The following is an 18,412-nucleotide window of genomic DNA, read 5'->3' on the forward strand; positions in this document are numbered from 1 at the left end:
TGGAACGAGCTGCCAAAGGAAGTGGTGGAGGTGGGTAGAATTACAACATTTAAAAGACATCTGGATGGATATATGAATAGGAAGAATTTAGAGGGCTATTGGCCAAATGCTGCAAACGGGACTAGGTCAGATTGGGATGCTTGGTCAGATTGGGATGCTTGGTCAGCATGGACAAGTTGGACCGAAGGGTCTGTTTCCATGATATATGAATCAATGACGCTATGACTCTATTAATTGCATAATACCTGCCCTGGTTTGCCTTACCAAAATGCAACACTTCATAGTTATCTAAATTAAACTCCATCTGCCATTCCTCAGCCCATCAGCCCATCAGCCCATCTGATCAATGTCCCAATGTACTCTGAGATAATGTTCTTCACTGTCCACTACACTACCAATTTTGTTGTCATCTGCAAACTTACTCACCATACTTCCTATATTCACATCCAAATCATTTATATAAAATGAAGAAAAGCAGTGGACTGGTCATGGGCCTCCAGCCTGAAAAACGATCCTCTATCACCCTCCTCTGTCTCCTACCTTCAAGCCAATTTTGAATCCAATTGGTTAGATCCCACTGGATCTGATGTGATCTAACTTGACTAACCAGTGTACTATGCAGAACCTTGTTGAACACTTGGCTGGAATCCATAGTGCCAATGTTTACCACTCTGCTTCATCAATCTTCAATGTCACCTCTTCAAAAAACTCAATCAAGTTGGTGAGACATGATTTCCCATGCACAAAGCCACGTTGACTATCCCTAATCAGGCCTTGCCTTATTTAAGAACATGGTATTGGGATGTCATAGCTATTACAGAAACTTGGTTGAGAGATGAACAAGACTGGCAACTCAATGTTCCAGGGTTTAGTTGCAAGAGGAAGGATAGAAAAGGAGGCAAGAAATGAGGAGGCATGGCCTTATAATTAAGGAATACATTACTGCTGTAACTCGGGAAGATATTTCCGAAAAATCGTCCAGTGAAATATATTGGTAGAAATTACAAAAAAGAAAGGGAAGATCACTTTGATGGGATTGTACTATAGCTCCCTGCCAGTAGTAAGAGGGAAATTCAGAAAAAAATATGTAGGGAGATCTCAGATATATATAAGCATAATAAGGGTGTAATAATGGGGGGTTTTAATTTTCCAAACATTGACTGGGGTTCACACAGTGTTAAAAATTTGGATGGTGAAGAATTTGTCAGATGTGTTCAAGAAAATCTTCTTTATCAATATGTGGATGTTCCTACTAGAGAAGGAGCTAGACCTTTTGAGCAATAATGCAGGGCAGGTGACTGAAGTAAAAATTGGGGGACACTCTGGGTCTAGCGATCATAATTCTATTAAATTCAAAATGGTTATGGAAAAGGATAAGTCTTCCATAAAAATTAAAGTTTTTAATTGGAGTAAGGCAAATTTTAATGTTATGAGGCAAGAACTTTCAAAAGTTGATTGGAATAGACTGTCCGCAGGTAAAAGGACATCTGACAAGAGGAAAGCATTCAAAAGTGTGATGTCAAGAGTTCAGAGACATTTTGTTCCTGTTAGAGAGAAAGGTAAGGCTGGTAAGATTAAGGAACAATGGATAAATAAAGATATTGAAGTACTAGTCAAAAATAAAAGAGAATCTTATTTTAGATATACACAACTTGGTTCAATTGAATCTCTTGATCAATATAAAGTGTGTAGGGGCATTCTTAAAGAGAAATCAGGAAGGCAAAGTGGGGACATGAGATAGCATTGGCAGATAAGGTTAAGGATAATCCAAAGAGATTCTACAAATATATTAAGAGCAAGAGGGTAACTAGAGAGGGGGTAAGGCTTCCTCAAGATCAAGGAAGTTGTCTTTGTGTTGAACACCAGGAGATGGGAGAGATACTAAAAGAATATTTTGCGTCAGTTTTTACTGTGGAGAAAGAAATGGAGTCTAGGGAATGCAAGGAAATAAACTTTGATGTTTTAAAAACAGTTCACTTTACAGAACAGGAAGTTCAGGAATACTTAGAGAATATAAAGGTGGATAGATCTCCCTTACTTCCCACAATGTTCTGGGATACATTAGATCAGGTCCCGGAGATCTATCCATCTTTATATTCTCTAATCAATTTTTTCCCCTCTCTAAATGTCCATAAAACCTATCATTTATAATCACCTCCAAAAATTTACCCACAGCCAAAGTCAGACTCACAGGTCGATAGTTCCCCATTTTCTCCTTACAACCTTTCTTAAACAAAGGTACATCAGCCACCCTCCTGTCATCAGGAACCTCACTCATAATTATAGATAATGCAAATATTTCTGCAAGGGGTTTTATGGACATTTAGAGGTGCAAAAATTGATCATGGGTAGTCAGCATGGTTTTGTGTGAGGAAAATAATGTCTCACAAACTTGATTGAGTTTTTTGAGGAAGTTACCAAAAGATTGATAATGTTAGAGCAGCAGACATTGTTATTTGAATTTTAATAAAGCCTTTGACAAGTTTCCACATGGTGGACAAATTAGTAAAGTTAGATCACATGGGATTCAGGGTGAACTTGCCAACTAGATACACAATTGGCTTAATGGCAGGAGACAGAGTAATGGTGGAGGGTTGCTTTTTGGACTGGAGGGCTGTAACCAGCAGTGTTCCACAGGGAGTGGTTCTGGGTCCACTTTTGTTTGTCATTTACCTAAATGATCTGGATGAGAATATAGTGGGCATGGTTAGTAAGTTTGCGGACGACACCAAAATTGGTGGCACAGTAGACAGTAAAGAAGGTTGTCTAAGATTACAAAGGGATCTTGACCAAATGGGTCAATGGGCTGAAAAATGGCAAATGGAGTTCAACCTGGATAAATATGATGCATTGCATTTTGTACAACAATCAAGGGGAGGGCGTATACAATTAATGGCAGGGCCTTGGATAATGTTGTAGAGTAGAGGGACTTAGGGTGCAAGTACATAATTCTTTGAAGTTTGTGTCTCAGATAGACAGGGTGGTTAAAAAGGTGTTTGGCACGCTCGCCTTCATTGCTCAATCCTTGAGTATAGGAGTTGGGAAGTCATGTTGAGGGTGTACAGGACATCGGTGAGGCTTCTTCCATATCCAGTTCTGGTCGCCCAGTTATAAGAAGGATATTACCAAGCTGGAGAAGGTTCAGAAGAGACTTAACAGGATGTTGCCAGGCATGGAAGGTTTGAATTATAAAGAAAGGCTGTATAGGCTGGGACTTTTTTCACTGGACCGTAGGATGTTGAGAGGCGACCTGATAGAAGTTTATAAAATAATGAGATGCATAGTTAGAGCTAATAGTAGTTGTCTTTTCTCTAGGATGGGAGATTTCAAGACTAGGGGGCACATTTTTAAGGTGAGAGGAGAGAGATTTTAAAAAAGACATGAGGCAAATTTTTTAAAACAGATGATGGTTTGCATCTGGAATGAACTTCCTGAGGAAGTCATGGATGCGGGTACAATTACAATGTTTAAAAGACATTTGAATGGATACATGAATAGGGAAGGTTTGGAGGGATATGGGCCAGAAGCAGGCAGGTGGGACTAGTTTAGTTTGGGATTATGTTCAGCATGGACTGGTTGGGCTGTAGGGTCTTTTACCATGTTGTATGATTTTATGACTAAGTTCCCAATCAAAGAACAGTTGGACATAACAGCTAAATTTGAAGGGAAGCATTACTTATAAGGATTCACTTATTGGACAAGAAATTTTATTTTTTATTTTGAAATCAATTTGTTTGGACATGTTATAACACACACCAGGGGCAGATATGACAGAAACAGACTTTCTGGTCCAAAGCTGAGACACAGAGCCCATGAAGAGAAAGCTAGTTTTACTTTATTTGGACATGTTATGGCATACCCCTAGGGCAGCTGGGACTTGAAACTGAGAGGTAGGGATAATACCCCTGCACCAAATATCCCCTTAAGAGCAGTTTTTCTTTAAAATTGTTTATGGCAGTTATTAATTATTGTCATGTTATTGAAAGGATTCTTTATCTGTAAATTGCTAGATTTACCTTTCTGTGGCAAAATTTCAAAGCAATCAGTGTGCAAATGCAAGCATTTTATCAAAATTGCAGGTAGCTCAATTTCAGAATACAACTGTAAGGACTGATTAGTGATAGTCAACATAGCTTTGTGCATTGAAAATCGTGTCTCACAAACCTGATTAAGTTTTTGATGAGGTGACCAAGAGATACATGAAGGCAGAGTGGTAGACCTTGTCTACATAGACTTTAGCAAGGCCTTTGACAAGGTTCCGCATGGAAGTCTGGTTAATAAGGTTAGATCACATGGTATCAGGGACTGTTCGCCAAGTGGATACAAAATTGGCTTGAAGGTAGGAGACAGAGGGTGGTAGTACAGGGGTGTAGATGCAAATCAATCACAACCTGGGTTCAAATCCCACCATGGCACATGATGGAAATTGAATTCAATAAAAATCTGGAATTAAGAGTCTAACGATGACCATGAAACCATTGTCTACTGTCAAAAAAAAAAATCTGGTTCACTGATGTGCTTTAGGGAATGACCCTGCCATTCTGAGGGCAGCACGGTGCCTCACAGTACCAGGGACCTGGATTCAAAATTCCATCCTCGGGTGACTATCTGTATGGAGTTCACACATTCTCCATATGTCTGCATGGGTTTCTTTCAGGTGCTTTGGTTTCCTCCCACAATCTAAAGATGTGCAGGTTAGTGGATTGGCCATGCTAAATTGCCCATAGTGTCTAGGGATGTGCAGGCTAGGTGGATTATCCATAGAAAATGCAAGATTATGGGGAAAGTGTTGGTCTGGATGGGCTGCTCTTCAGAGGATCGGTGAACTCAATGGGCTGAATGGCCTTCTGTCAAACTATAGAGATTCTGATTTTATGATCCTTACCTGGTCTGGCCTACATGTGACTCCAGACCCATTGCAATGTGGTTCACTCTTAACTGCCCTCTGGGGCAACTAAGAATGGCAAATAAATGCTGGTGCAATCAGTCTACATCCCATGAATAAAAAACAAACTGTTCTGTTCCTTGATAAAAATTACAAGGTGATTTGAGCACTAACAGCCTGTCATTTATACACCTTTAACTTTTCAACAAAATCTGTCCATATTAATCAAATCCATTGTTTTACAATTTGGGAGAAATAAGAACTAAGTCACATTTGAATGCAAAGATGCTGCTAACAGTTTCACAAAACCTTTAACAATAAAATAACTACTATTGTGTTACGATAAATAACTTAGTGATATATATTCTATATAAACAGCATAAAATAAAATAGCCTTTAATTAATTGAGTAATGTCATTAGAAATACACCATTGTACTAGAACATACCTATATTGTGTGTGATTCTTCAAATATGTCTATCTTTTATCTATTAAAATATACCTTCAGCTCTTCTAAATCAGGACGTTCTTTAGCAACCACAGCAGCCAGCAGTTGATCTTCCAGACCATCTCGTGTTACAAGGAAATTAATCAAAGTGCATTGAGCTTGCATTTCTGGTTTGAAATGAGGGTTAAAATACTTGGTCTGAAGTATCATCCTGAAGTTGGGATGATATTCGACTTCTTTATCTCCTATATGGATATACCTAAGTATGCAATAAATATTAATTATTGTATTTTGTAGATCAGAGCATTCATTTTCTGAGCTAAATTTACAATGGTTTTGTAGGCTATAAATATATAGGACGTCCTATGTTTAACTTTAGACTGATCATTATCTGCTCAAGAAAGGGAATTGAGATTTTAATTGTAACCCATGGATTTCTGGGATTTTCGTGGGGGAATGGTACTGGACTATCTGCAGTCAAAGCAGACACATTGCAGCCATGTTAATGAGGCAGGAGATGCTTATGGCCTGTTTCTGCTAGAGGAGTGCTCATTACAATCCTCAGCATAGGCATGCTATATTAAGATGGTGGGTAAGACTTGGGAGAGATCCCAATGCAGGGTGAAGAAAGGAAGGTAGTTGTTTATTGTTTCTTCCATTCCCTTGTGGTGGAGGCCAGCATACCGTTTGCCTTCCTAATTGTTTACTGTATCTGCATGCGACCTTTTTATCACTCATGAATAAGGAACCAGGTCCCATTGGACACACGCACACTTACAATGTCTTAACATTTAAGAAATATTCTTGTCTTTGTTTTTGCAACTAAAATCAATATGTTGATCCAGCTTTTCCTGATCTGCTATTTATCTCAACTACTTCTCGCACCAGTGAGTTCCACATTCTTATCACTCTCTAAGTAAAAAAAATTTCTTCTGCATTTCCTATTTGATTTTTCTTGTAATTATCTTATGTCTAGATCTGCTATTGTCCACAAGTAGAAACACACTTCCTGTGACTTTGCTATCAAAACATTCCATTATTTTCATTACCCCTATTAGGTTCAATAATAGCTTTCTCTTTAAAATAGAGATAGAAAAAGCCTTCACAATTTGGTGTAATCTCGCAATACGGGTATCATCTCTGCAAATATTTGTAACCCTTCCAGTGCCACATTGTACTCTTGATAAAATGGCAACCAGAGCAGCTTAAAATGAGATCAAATCAAAGTTTGACGTAAGTTTAGAATAAATTCTCCAGTTTACAATTCTGTATCTCTGGAATAAACTTTATTTCTTGGTTTACATTTAAAGCCCTTATTGATCATAGTGCAGCTTATAATGATTTACGTATTTGGTCTCTGTAAACTGAAGAAAGCCACTATATAAACTATCAGAGAACATACGGCAGCTAATCTTACTTTCCCTTTTTGATGGTGTTTCTTCCCAAAAGAGCATCCAGGACTGGTTCCACCGTCTCACTGATGTTTTCAAGTAATAAAGTGTCTCCATTGGATACAGCATTTTCAATACTATCAAGGTAACTGTATGCCCAATAATTAGTGATAAAATGTTAAATTCTTGCATAGTTTTCACATTTAGTTTAATAATAAGTGGCCTGTAAATTAGATCATGTCAGAACTGGAGCTACTGCACACATAACTAATGAGGCCAATGCAGGCTCATGAGAAACTGCTATCAGCACTCATTCTAGACCTTGAGGAATTCAACAGTTTAGAAAACACCATGCTCAACCTGTTCTCAAGGTCCTGAGGTGAGTCTGATGGGAGTATGGGAACATAAATTGCTGTCCATAGAGCTAGGAGGAGCATTCCTATGCTTCTAGTTGCACAATAAGCTGATTAAAAATACATTTACTTTGCCAGTGGTTAACTGAACAGTCTCTATATAGATCACATCATCAGGACCACCATCTCAGCAGAAAATATCTGATTAGTTAGCTAAAAATGTTTGTGAAATATGGATATTGGTCTATGGTGAAACAGACTAAAGTGAAAGTGGGGCACTTAATCAGCTGCCAGATGCCTAAGAATACTAAATTCTCATTCTAAATTCTAAAGTTACTTTACAAAATAGAAGGCAGCTTTCATGGCAGAATGAACATTCGCTGCTAATTATAGAATTGTTATGGTGCAGAAGAAGGTTAAGTGTGTCTGCACTGGCACATTGGACTGTTAGAGACTTGCATGATCCAACTTCTAGGCCAACAACTCTTAGTGTTGCTTATAGTTTGTAGAAAACTAAGACTAAGGCTATATCAGTCTCAGAAACCGGAGGAGGATTAGGTAGATGACACTATCAGAACACTATCATCTAAACTCTGCTCCCCAACCATAAATATTCACAGTCAAGCTGAGTACTATGTCAAGAAATGACATCTTACTGATAGTCTGTAAATCTGGATTGATTACTTCTCTAAACGTATAGCCCCAAATCTTCTGATGTGGGTTAGAATCCCTATTTCTGACCCAAATCAGACAAAAGGTTATTGACTAGGGTTTCACTGAGATTTTTGTTATGGCCTGACTTCTGTTAAAGGATCCTTCCCAACAGACACAATGGACCACACAGGCAGCATTGTGAATCTGCAGAAGCTAAGTCTCTTTTCTACAGCAAAAGCTGCTATATTGTAATAAGTAAACACAGTTTAAATGTCCCAAAGGAACTTGGAAAAGCTACAGAGAAGCTAAGTGTCAGGTAAATGGGTCAGGATCCAGGTTGGCAGATAAGTGGACGAGGTGGATAGAGTGGCAGGTGGTGAGGGGGAACAAGTGGTAGTTGAACAATGAAGGAATGTGACAGGTTGATAGAAGGGTGATTGGCAAGTGGATAAGGGGGTGGAGTAAGTCAGGATGTTGGGCTGGATGGCAGGAGGGGTTTTGGGTTTGATTCTGGGATCCAGGTTGGATTGGGTGCCAGGTCAGGGGATGTGTGTCACTGTGAGAAATTGGTGATCAGGAGTAAAGTCACCCAAAAGTTCTAGCAAGGTTTTAAATCTGTAATTTTTCCTGGATAATTATTCAAGTGTTATATGTGAGTCAGAGCCTTCTGAAGTCTGTGACTGTCAGACTTGGAGACAGTCTGAGTGTTCCGCATACTGGGTTGTTGCCCATCAAAGTTTAAACTTCCAGGCCCTCTCACAGGTTGTCATTGTATTGGGATTTCTGAAGGGTGTCAATATGCATTAGTTAAGGTGTGTCCCCCGGAAACTGAAAGGTCTGAACCTTTTTTTTGGGTGGATCAGATTCCAGACTTCCCCATTTAGGACTAGTCTCGAATTGGTGTAGTCTGAACCCTGTTCAGGCAATGCAGCTCAGGAGTGCCATTTTAATGAAGTCCACCCTTCAAATCAGCCACTGATATTTAAAGTTGTACCTCTGGTGTCAAAAGGCACAGCTATGAATAATCAATACTCATGAATTGAGGCTTTTCAATCTTGATAAAAGCCATCTGAAAAGTTCTTTATAACGTACCATTATATCATCCAGAACAATATAACCAGAGGATACAGTATAAAGCGTCAAATGAAATAGTGGAAGTAAATTTAAGACAACACTTTTATGATGGTAGCAGTGGATAGATTTGGCACTGTGAATGGAAAGTTCAGGAAAGAATTTCTTTACAGAGATTGTGATATTAACTGTAATAGATTGCCAGTTAAAGCAGATAAGAACCCATTGATTGACTTAAGAAATGGAAAATTCTTTAGTGGGAAGATGGGAATGTTGGTATTCTGAGAGAATAGTGTCAAATGTGATTGAAGGTCTTTCCCTCAACTAAAACTATCTTAGGAAGAAAGTAATTAGACAGAACTTTGTTAATGTATTCAAATTTAACATATTAAATATTAGAAATTCCAATTTTAACCAAATGTACAAACCCTCTTTGTCCAAGTCTTATGACTTTCAAATCATCTCCATACTTTCTTTTAATCCATTTGACACCTTGTAGTTGTGCATCAACAATTAGAGGCCAACGGTCTGTGTTACAGAGGATTGTAGCATTTTCAGACGATGTCCGATCACTAGGTAACCCCTGATTATTCCAGGCAGCAATGTCAACATCATCAGTCAGAAGGGAGAGTGGATCCAAGTTTTCAGTTATTGGAATTGGCACCTAAAATGATCACAAGAAAAGTGTGTATCTTAAATCTGAGTGGAACTTGTATTGACAGGAATTAGCAACCTGCAATTTTATCGTTTACACCAAGTTGTAAAGTGGAGGGAATAATATGACATAAGCTGAATTTTAAAAAAAGTTTAGATTTTTGTTTTATTTTAGTTAGATAATTTTCTCTTTTCTGACAGTAAATCACAGCTATCTTATTAGATCTTAATGTTATTTAGTGAAGGAGTTGTAGATGCGTACCTACAAGTAAATATATAGCCTGTGGTATACTGTTGGGAAGGAGTGGATCTGTGTATCTTCAACATGGACTTGCATAGCATCAAGTCAGACATTGGGAAGGAAACTTTCTTCTGATTACCATCCTCCCTCAGCAGATGACTCATTGCTCCTTCATATTAAAGATGAAGCATTAAGGATAGCAAAGGTGTGTAAAGTACTTCAGTGTCCACTCAGCTCCAATCCTTGTTGTTGCTTTGATCCAAACACGGACAGAAAAGCTGAACTCAAGAGGCCTGATGAAAATGACTGCACTTGACATCTATGAACTAAGATGTATAATTTGTACGATTAATTTTTGGAGTTTGGATTTTGAATTCATGGCATGTGGGTCCTGGTCTCTATGTATGAAGGGCTTTAATGATTAACTTGTCTGTCTTCCTCGAACTATTTTTTTTTAAAAAAGTGTGTCCCTGGAGTGATAATGGGAATTTATTTGCATTGAAAGAGGTTTACAGTCAAACAGAATAAATATTGAAAAACATCATCTTGCTTTCAGCTTAGAAGAATCAGGATTTTTCTTTTGCTGGGAGGGATGATCCTATAGATTGGGAATCTTTTGGTTTCAGTTTTCAGGAGTCCTGGTTGTTAACTGCGAAAACAATTTCTCCAGAATAAAAGATTTAGTTTAGAAGTTATGGAACAAGTTACCTCAGTGTAAGTATTTGATAAAAAAATTTACAGACCAGAAGTATTTGTTTTGAAACGTTGAAGGTGTTATTTAAGGCTAAAGTTTAAGCTTAGTTGCACAACTAATCGAAAGAGGTCCATCAAACTCTCAACTGGGAATTGAAAGAAACAGTCAAACCAAACTTATAGCTGTGATAGAGATGAATACTTTGGTATTTGAAGACTGTAAAGTGATGGTGTTGAGATAGATGGGATTATATTTTTGCTGTGAATTTCAAAGTCTTCCAAATGGTGCCATACATAAATAGCTTGGTTTATTTTATTCTACCTTCATGTCTTTTGGGTAATGTTACAAAGGAGAGGTCAACACCCCCACCTCTAATAGCTAAAACCTAAACACCCAGAGAAGTTCACTTCACCTTGTAATCTGTTAAAGGAAATGTGAAAAATGGTATAATCTTCCTCTCAGCCCCAAATCTGTTACAGAGGGGTGGTTAAATGAAATGAACTCCCTGATACTCACAATATGGAGCTGGAAGAACACAGCAGACCAGGCAGCATCAGAGGAGATTACCAGAGGTTGCAGTGGGAGAGAGATCCACTGAGGTGTTTCCAGAGGGAAGAGGACAACTTCTTCAAGATGGGAATCCTTGGAAGAGGTTTCACAGTTCCTGGCTTGCTGTGTTCTTCCAGTTCCATATTGTGTTATCTCTGACTCCAGCATCTACAGTTCTTGCTATTCCTGATACTCACTTTGTAAGCATCAAGTAACAACTTATTTATCTAACTCTAACAAATTAACATAACTACTAACAAACTAAACAATTCCCCCAACTACTAACTATTCCTGAATAAAACAAAATTCTAACTATATACTGTTCCAATAAATACAAATCCCACTTACATAAACCAAAGTAATAAGAAGAATAAATTAAAACTTAGACTCTCAAAATTACAGTCAGAATGCATCTTCTGGAATGTTCTGTGCCTTTCCCACTATTCTTCAGTCAGGAATTCTTTCTTCATTGAATCCTTCTGTCAAGGATATTAGCTAAGAGTGCCATGGTACCTTTTAGATGATGCTTAAGCAGAGAGCTTAAAAATTTATCTGAGAGCCAGAATTATACTCTTCCAATGACAGTTCACTCTCACACTGATTTTCAAAAACCCTCTTCTTAGATAGGCTTGATGACCTGTCAATTTTCTTATAATAGGATTGGTCCTAGATTGTCAACACCAGATTTAAATTCAATTGGTTTTCAGTCTCTAAGTGCCTGTTTTAAATTAATTGGCTGATATTCAAGCTGCCTGCCTTGACATCAAAATAAGCCGAGGCTGCCAATCACACAGCCAATTGATAAATATGTTTCAATTTAAGAAGTGTTTGTGCAGTCACAGCTGTTTGCAGACTTTTTTTTTATCTCCAAGCTTAGAAAAGCACATTACCTCTTAAAGGAACCACACATTCTTCCCCGCTATCATTTTTACAAACAAATTCTAACATCCTGCCTTCCAATTCACAAGCACTCTACCTAACTTCACAACATGTTCTCCCTTAAGAAAAAAAGGAACCATCATTATGAAAAGTTGTTTTTTTTTCTAAATCTTAACACCATTATTACTAAATCCATAATGCATTCATCTAGAGTTACCCATTTCATACAAATTCTATATGCATATATAACATTGAACACCACCATTTCTCTCTTATACACATATTTTCTCTTAAACCTGCGGTAACACATTCTCAATAACACTTTCACAACCCACAACATGTACACTGAAAAATAACCGATTGGCCTTTCAATGCCACAATCATCCTCCTGTACCAACACAGCTCCAACACTTACATATATTGTATCAAAAGTGATTTTGAAGGGCTTCAAGAAATTTGACGTGGCTGTAACTGGTGCAGTGGTTAACACTAGTTTTAAATTCTCAAATGCCTCCTGGCATTGTTTTGTCCACCAAAATTTTGTGTTCTTCTTTAACAAATCTGTCAGTGGTGCAACCAAGCTACTGGCCCTGACACCATGGCTGATTAGTTGATGTCTCATATCATTAGGTGTAGCAAAATTTGAAGAATCATTGAGTTCCTAGTGAGGAGTTGTTTCTCCCTCTTGCTTTATTACTAACGCTAACTTCCAAGAGGTTGACAAAACAGGAAGAGAAACAGTTCTGAGGAAGGGTCACTGGACCCGAAACGTTAACTCTGTTTTCTCCTTCACAGATGCTGCCAGACCTGCTGAGCTTTTCCAGTAACTTTGTTTTTGTTCCTGATTTACAGCATCCGCAGTTCTTTTGGTTTTTATTTAAGAGAAACAGCCAGCCTCTTTCCTGCTGAATGGATTCATCTTCTTTCTCTGCTCTGTCCAAAAGCTTTTTGCTTGAGGTGTGGCTCACTTGCATATTCCTATGTCTGGTGCCACTGTTTTGTTAAAGCTCAGTAATGTGTAGGTCATCCCAATATATGAAACGTCCAGAAAGATGCAAATCAAAAACTGGAATTTCTTCATACTGAGTTTCAGCACTTTTCAATAAAATTTGAGCTTAGACTCTCCTTGTTAATCTCATATTGGTCTCACAGCTAACCTCAACCTCATCAAGTGACTAGTACAACCATCTTAAGTCAGTGTTTTCTCCATTTTTCAGAAAAATATATTTTGTTTGTGATGATACTATGGCTTTTGTCGTTTTTTTTGAAGAGAGGTTTTAAGATAGAGGTACAGAACTGTCCATTAGAATTCAATAAAGTAAGGAATTTGTGAGGCCTTCGAGTTTTTTTAAAGTTGGAACAATTGAGGCAGCCTGAATGGGTGGGATCAAGCTCCCGCAGACACAGGACTTTTAGTTTTTGTTTTTGAGCAGCAGTTGCTGGGGTCTTGAAGCCGGTTTTGGGAGTTGCAGTACATCCCTCCCTGCTACTCTCTTTTTCAGAGTTTTCTCTTGATTTGTTTTTCCTCCTGGACTGGAGAATTGCCTGTGAGGCAATCTATTTTACTGAATTTGCCTTTGCCAAGTGTGTGTTTATGGGATTTTACTACATTGGGACAGTTATTGTTTAGTAGTTAAATAGTTTATTATTCTGTTAAATTTTCCAGTAGAGTTACTTATTCCAATTTCTTCTTTCTTTTGTTGTTTTTAACTATAGTGTATCTTTAAAGTGTGTTTTGCTTCAAATCCGGTAATTTGACCAATCGAATTGTATCCGAACACAACATCTGGCACTTGCCTTTAAAATAAGAAAATGTTCAAGTCTAGGCTATCTTCTTAATATATTTTGGGGTGTTGGTGTTGGTCTGGTCCATAACATGCTTCACAAAAGGTCTCGGGCATTAATGGAAGATAAATATTGATGGTTCACAAAACACTACTGGATCTTTGTCAAATGGTGGTAGCATTCTTTGAGATAAATATTTTGAACAGCACCCTCTTACATGGTTGTGGCTGGGGCTCTTTGATTTCACTGATCAAAGCCTTCCCAGCTTGTCAATTTTACTGAAGAAGCTGTTCCTGTTATGCACTTAACTCGGTGAATCTGGTGAGTTGCTGATACATTTGGAAATAGGTGCACTGACTGTGAAATCTTGAATTGAGAATTAAAACATGTCTTAATTAGCTTTTAATTATGTGATGGAATCTGTACTTTCAAAGGCTGTAGTTTTTTATTTTACATACACCCTAACTGAAAACAAAATTGAACCTTTCAATTTCCAAGGAGACAAAAGATGAGACAGAGGTTGGAAACCAACACTTCTGCAGATACTGAAAGTGCTTATAACATATCAATGGAAACAGAGTCTTCCAAGCTTAGTAGAAGTTGATGATCCCTGCAATGTAGTATAGGCAGATTGAAAAAGAGGAGGCGAGGTCCAGAAGCTGAGAATAAGTAAATATATATTTGTTGCAGTTGTCCCTGTTACTTGAATATAGCATTTATGAATCTGCAGCATCCAGACTGAGCTGAGGAAGTTCTCCAGATTTCTCCAGGTTTCTATGGGGTCAGAATGAAATCAAGTGGGTACCTGCTGTATACGTTAGTTGTATACTGCTGTCAGCTGAGGAACAGTTTAGCTCCTAGAAGGGGGAGGAGCTGAATTTTTTGTGAGGAAGGCAAAGTTTTGAAGGATCTTGACAAACTACATGCTCCTGGAACTGAATTCCAGAGGTGAGGGAGACAGCCCTTGACATCAAGGCTACATTTGACCGAGTGTGGCATCAAGTATCCCTAGCAAAACTGGAATCAATGGGTATCGAGAGCAAAGTCTCCGGAGGTTGGTGTCATACCTGACACATAGGAAGATGGTCGTGGTTGTTGAAGGTCAGTCATCTCAGCTCGAGGACATGCCTGCAGGAGTTCTTCATTAAGTATCTTAGGCCCAAACGTCTTCAGCTGCTTCATCAATGACCTTCCCCCCATCATAAGGTCAGAAGTGGGGATGTTTGCCGTTGATTGCACAATGTTCAGCACCATTTGTGACTCCTCAAAGACTGAAGCAGTCTGTGTCAAAATGCAACAAGATCTGGACAATATCCAAGCTTGGGCTGACAAGTGGCAAGTAACATACATGTCATACAAAAGCCAGGCTATGACCATCACCTATAAGAGACAATCTAACTACTGCCCCTTGACATTCAATGGTGTTACTATCACTGAATCCCCCGCTATCAACATCCTGTGAGCTATCATTGATCGGAAACTCAACTGGACTCACCACATAAACGCAATGGCTACAACAGCAGGTCAGAGGCTAGGAATACTGCGGCAAATAACTCACCTCCTGACTCCAGAAACCCCATCCACCATCTACAAGACACAAGTCAGGAGCGTGATGGAATACTCCCCACTTGCCTGGATGAGTGCAGCCCCAACAACACTCAAGAAGATTAACACCATCTAGGACAAAGCAACCCACTTGATTGGCACTGCATCCATAAGCATCCACTCTGTCCACCACCGATGCTCAGTAATAGCAGTGTGTACTATCTGCAAGATGCACTGCAGAAATTCACTAAAGATCCTCAGACAGCACCTACCAAACCCACAACCACTTCTATCTAGAAGGACAAGGGCAGCAGATATATGGGAACAGCACCACCTTCAAGTTCCCTTCCAAGCCACTCACCATTCTGACTTGGAAACATATCCTCATTCCTTCACTGTCGCTGGATCAAAATCCTGGAATTCCCTTCCTAAGGGCATTATGGGTCAACCCATAGCAAGTGCACTGCAGTGGGTCAAGTAGGCAGCTCACCACCACCTTCTCAATGGCAACTCGTGATGGGCAAGAAATGCTGGCCCAGCCAGTGACACCCACATCCCACAAAATGAATATAGTTAAAAAAAAAACTGCTGAATGAATTCATGTGAATTGTCTTAGCTGACTCCGTGCAAGTTATAGCTTATAACCAATAAAAATTTGCTTGTTAAATCATCTTTAACTTATGTCACTTCTGGATTATAGCATATAGATAGCTATCTAAAATTATATTTAGGGTTTGCTTTGTTTGACACTTTTACAGTAAAAAAATTATTCAGTTTAAAATGGTGGAATCTTGAGGCTTCATCCTTTTAGTAAATAACTGGGATTTTTTTTAAAGTACTTGTCTCTATCAAGATCATAGCAATTACCTTAATTATTTACCTAATAGAACTGGGGGAAATGCCCACTTGATTTCAATCCCAACCTGCAGAAACCCAGAGAAGGGTGGGATGATGTCAGAATAATGTCAATTTCAGAGAGTTTATCTCCCAATACATGCTGTACTTTTTATAGAACACACGTGAACCTTTCTCCTTCCATCTTCCTTTCAGATTCTCTCATTTCACCTGGGGGCTGCTGGTTACTTTTCTTTTTTCTCAAACTAGTCACCCAGTTTTCTGTTAGTCCTGTTGCATTTAAATCACTCACCACTGAATCTTTCCAACTAGTTTAAGGCCTTCCTTGTCTTATCCTCCTGACAGTTCCACATCCATTCCTCATCATGTTTCCACCCCCTTACTAACGTATGACCATTGTGACAAGATGTGCCTTTAAGAGGGATTTGTTTTGTATCATTTCTCTTGAAAGCACATATTGTGAACCTGATACCAAGCTGTCTGCTCTGTCTGCACATTAGTGCAGCTAGATTTTTTTTACTAGACAAAAGAAGCAAGAGTGGGTAGAGTCAAGCTCACACAGACCCAGGGTTTCCAGGTTTCAGTTTTGCTTTCACTTGGTGAAGTTGGGATTTTGGAGGAAGTCACAGCTCTCTCTGCTGCTGCAAAAGCTTGATTTCTCTCTTTGCTGCTAGGTTCATGTTTTTGAATTTTCATTTCTATTTGCCTTTGCCAAGGGTGTTTATAGGATGCTGCTATATTGGAACAGTTAAAATAATGAAAATATTATTTTGTTAAGTATTAAGAGTTACAGTTAAGCCAATTTTTTTTTATTTGTATCTTGTCGTTATTTTAACTGTAGCATAAGAATAAAGTGTGTTTTGCTCAAAGCCTCGTAGTTGACCAATCGAAATGCATCTGGAATGCAATGCCTTACACTTGCCTCTAAATAAGAAAACGTCAGGGTCTAGGCTATCTCCTTGATATATTTTGAGGAGGTTTGGTCTGGTTCATAGCACTATAACACTTCAATCTCTTTCCAATTAACTTTGATCAATACGTCTACAGTCTTCTCTGATCCTATGTAGTTATTTCTGATCTTGCTCTTTCTCATCGCTGTGCATCCATCTCAGCATCCACATCCCATTAGTATCTAATAATTGTTCCTCTCTTCTTGATGTAGCCTAGGTTTTTGCAGAATAAAGTAAGGCCAGTCTCATAACTATCTTGTAGATTCTTCTTTTCAGGCTCAATGGTACTTTTCTATCACATCATACTCTGATGCAATTCTTTTAATTACTCCAACCAGAGCCAACTCATTGCTTAATTTTCAGTTCTATACTTCATCTCCCATCAGTATTGACTCAAACTACTCATTTTACCCACAATCTTTGCAAACTTAATCTGATCTCCATCCTGAAGTTCAAATTAGCAGTCCATGTTCTGGGTCTTTCATCAACTGATTTTGAAATCTGGTTTCCAGTGCTTTATTCCAGTTCTTCAAATCAGTCCATTCACATTATCCCCATCACATCCACCATTGACCATAGAGTTTAGGTCTGTCTTGTTCAGTTGGAAGATCCATAAAAATCCAGGAGAAGGGTTGCCAATATTTGGTGCAATCCAACTTTGACTGTGAAATGTCCACTTTCACAACATTGCTCCTTACTCTTTCTGGCATTTCTTATACACATCCTGTCATAGTTGACTGCACTTCTTACGGGCTCCTTATTTTCAAGCACATCTCCAGACTTGTGCCCTGTGCATTCAGCCGTAAGCCTTCTAGAGATTCATTAATTCAATTTCCACATTGCATCAACCTTTCTTACATTTATGTAAATTGTGTCTCAAAACAACAAAGCCATCATTATTTCAGGCATGAATCTGAATTGACCTTCATGGATTTCTACCATTTTCCTCAGTCTCTTGTCCATTATTCTTTCTTATCATGAAGGTATGTAGTAGGAAATTAATTCCTTGTTAGCCTCTCCTGCCTTGAAAATTTCCCTCAATTTCAGTGAGAGAAAGGTCAAATTGTACAATAGGGTCCCAAGGAAGATGCTGGAAGCAGTTATCATTTCATTCAAAATTGATTTCTTTCAGGAAATAATATTTGGGATATAGTGGGCAATTTTGAGATGTGAAATCTGGAGCCAACTTGAAAGAAACAGATCTCTTTCAGATGTATAATTCCCAACGATTTTCTTTGTTACATAATAATTGATACAGGTTTATTTTAGCACTTCCACTGAAAGAAGAATGCCAGCAAACCCCCTCACATTACTCAAGCATTAAGATATCTTTAAAACCATTGCATCTTTACCTGTCACATTGCAAATTAAACCCCTGGGCCACAAACATTTGCTCTGTAGCACATCAGTTTGTTGGGATGGGTATCAATTTAGGAGAAAAATAGTAACCATTATCTCC

At 38.5% G+C, this 18,412-nt stretch overlaps 1 protein-coding gene across 1 annotated transcript in view; it reads right to left on the minus strand.

Annotated features, from left to right (window-relative positions):
- The window catches only part of LOC109928243 (dynein axonemal heavy chain 17-like), a 334,316-nt gene that overhangs the window by 54,989 nt on the left and 260,915 nt on the right, over positions 1–18,412 (minus strand). Inside the window, exons 47-49 of the mRNA XM_048610756.1 lie at positions 9,230–9,465; positions 6,750–6,872; positions 5,387–5,591 (exon numbers count right to left, since the gene is read on the minus strand). Of these exons, the coding sequence (XP_048466713.1) occupies positions 5,387–5,591; positions 6,750–6,872; positions 9,230–9,465 (564 nt within the window). The remainder of the gene's footprint in view (positions 1–5,386; positions 5,592–6,749; positions 6,873–9,229; positions 9,466–18,412) is intronic.

Source organism: Rhincodon typus, chromosome 23 (assembly GCF_021869965.1).
Source record: "Rhincodon typus isolate 14 chromosome 23, sRhiTyp1.1, whole genome shotgun sequence".
Lineage (NCBI taxonomy): Eukaryota > Metazoa > Chordata > Chondrichthyes > Orectolobiformes > Rhincodontidae > Rhincodon > Rhincodon typus.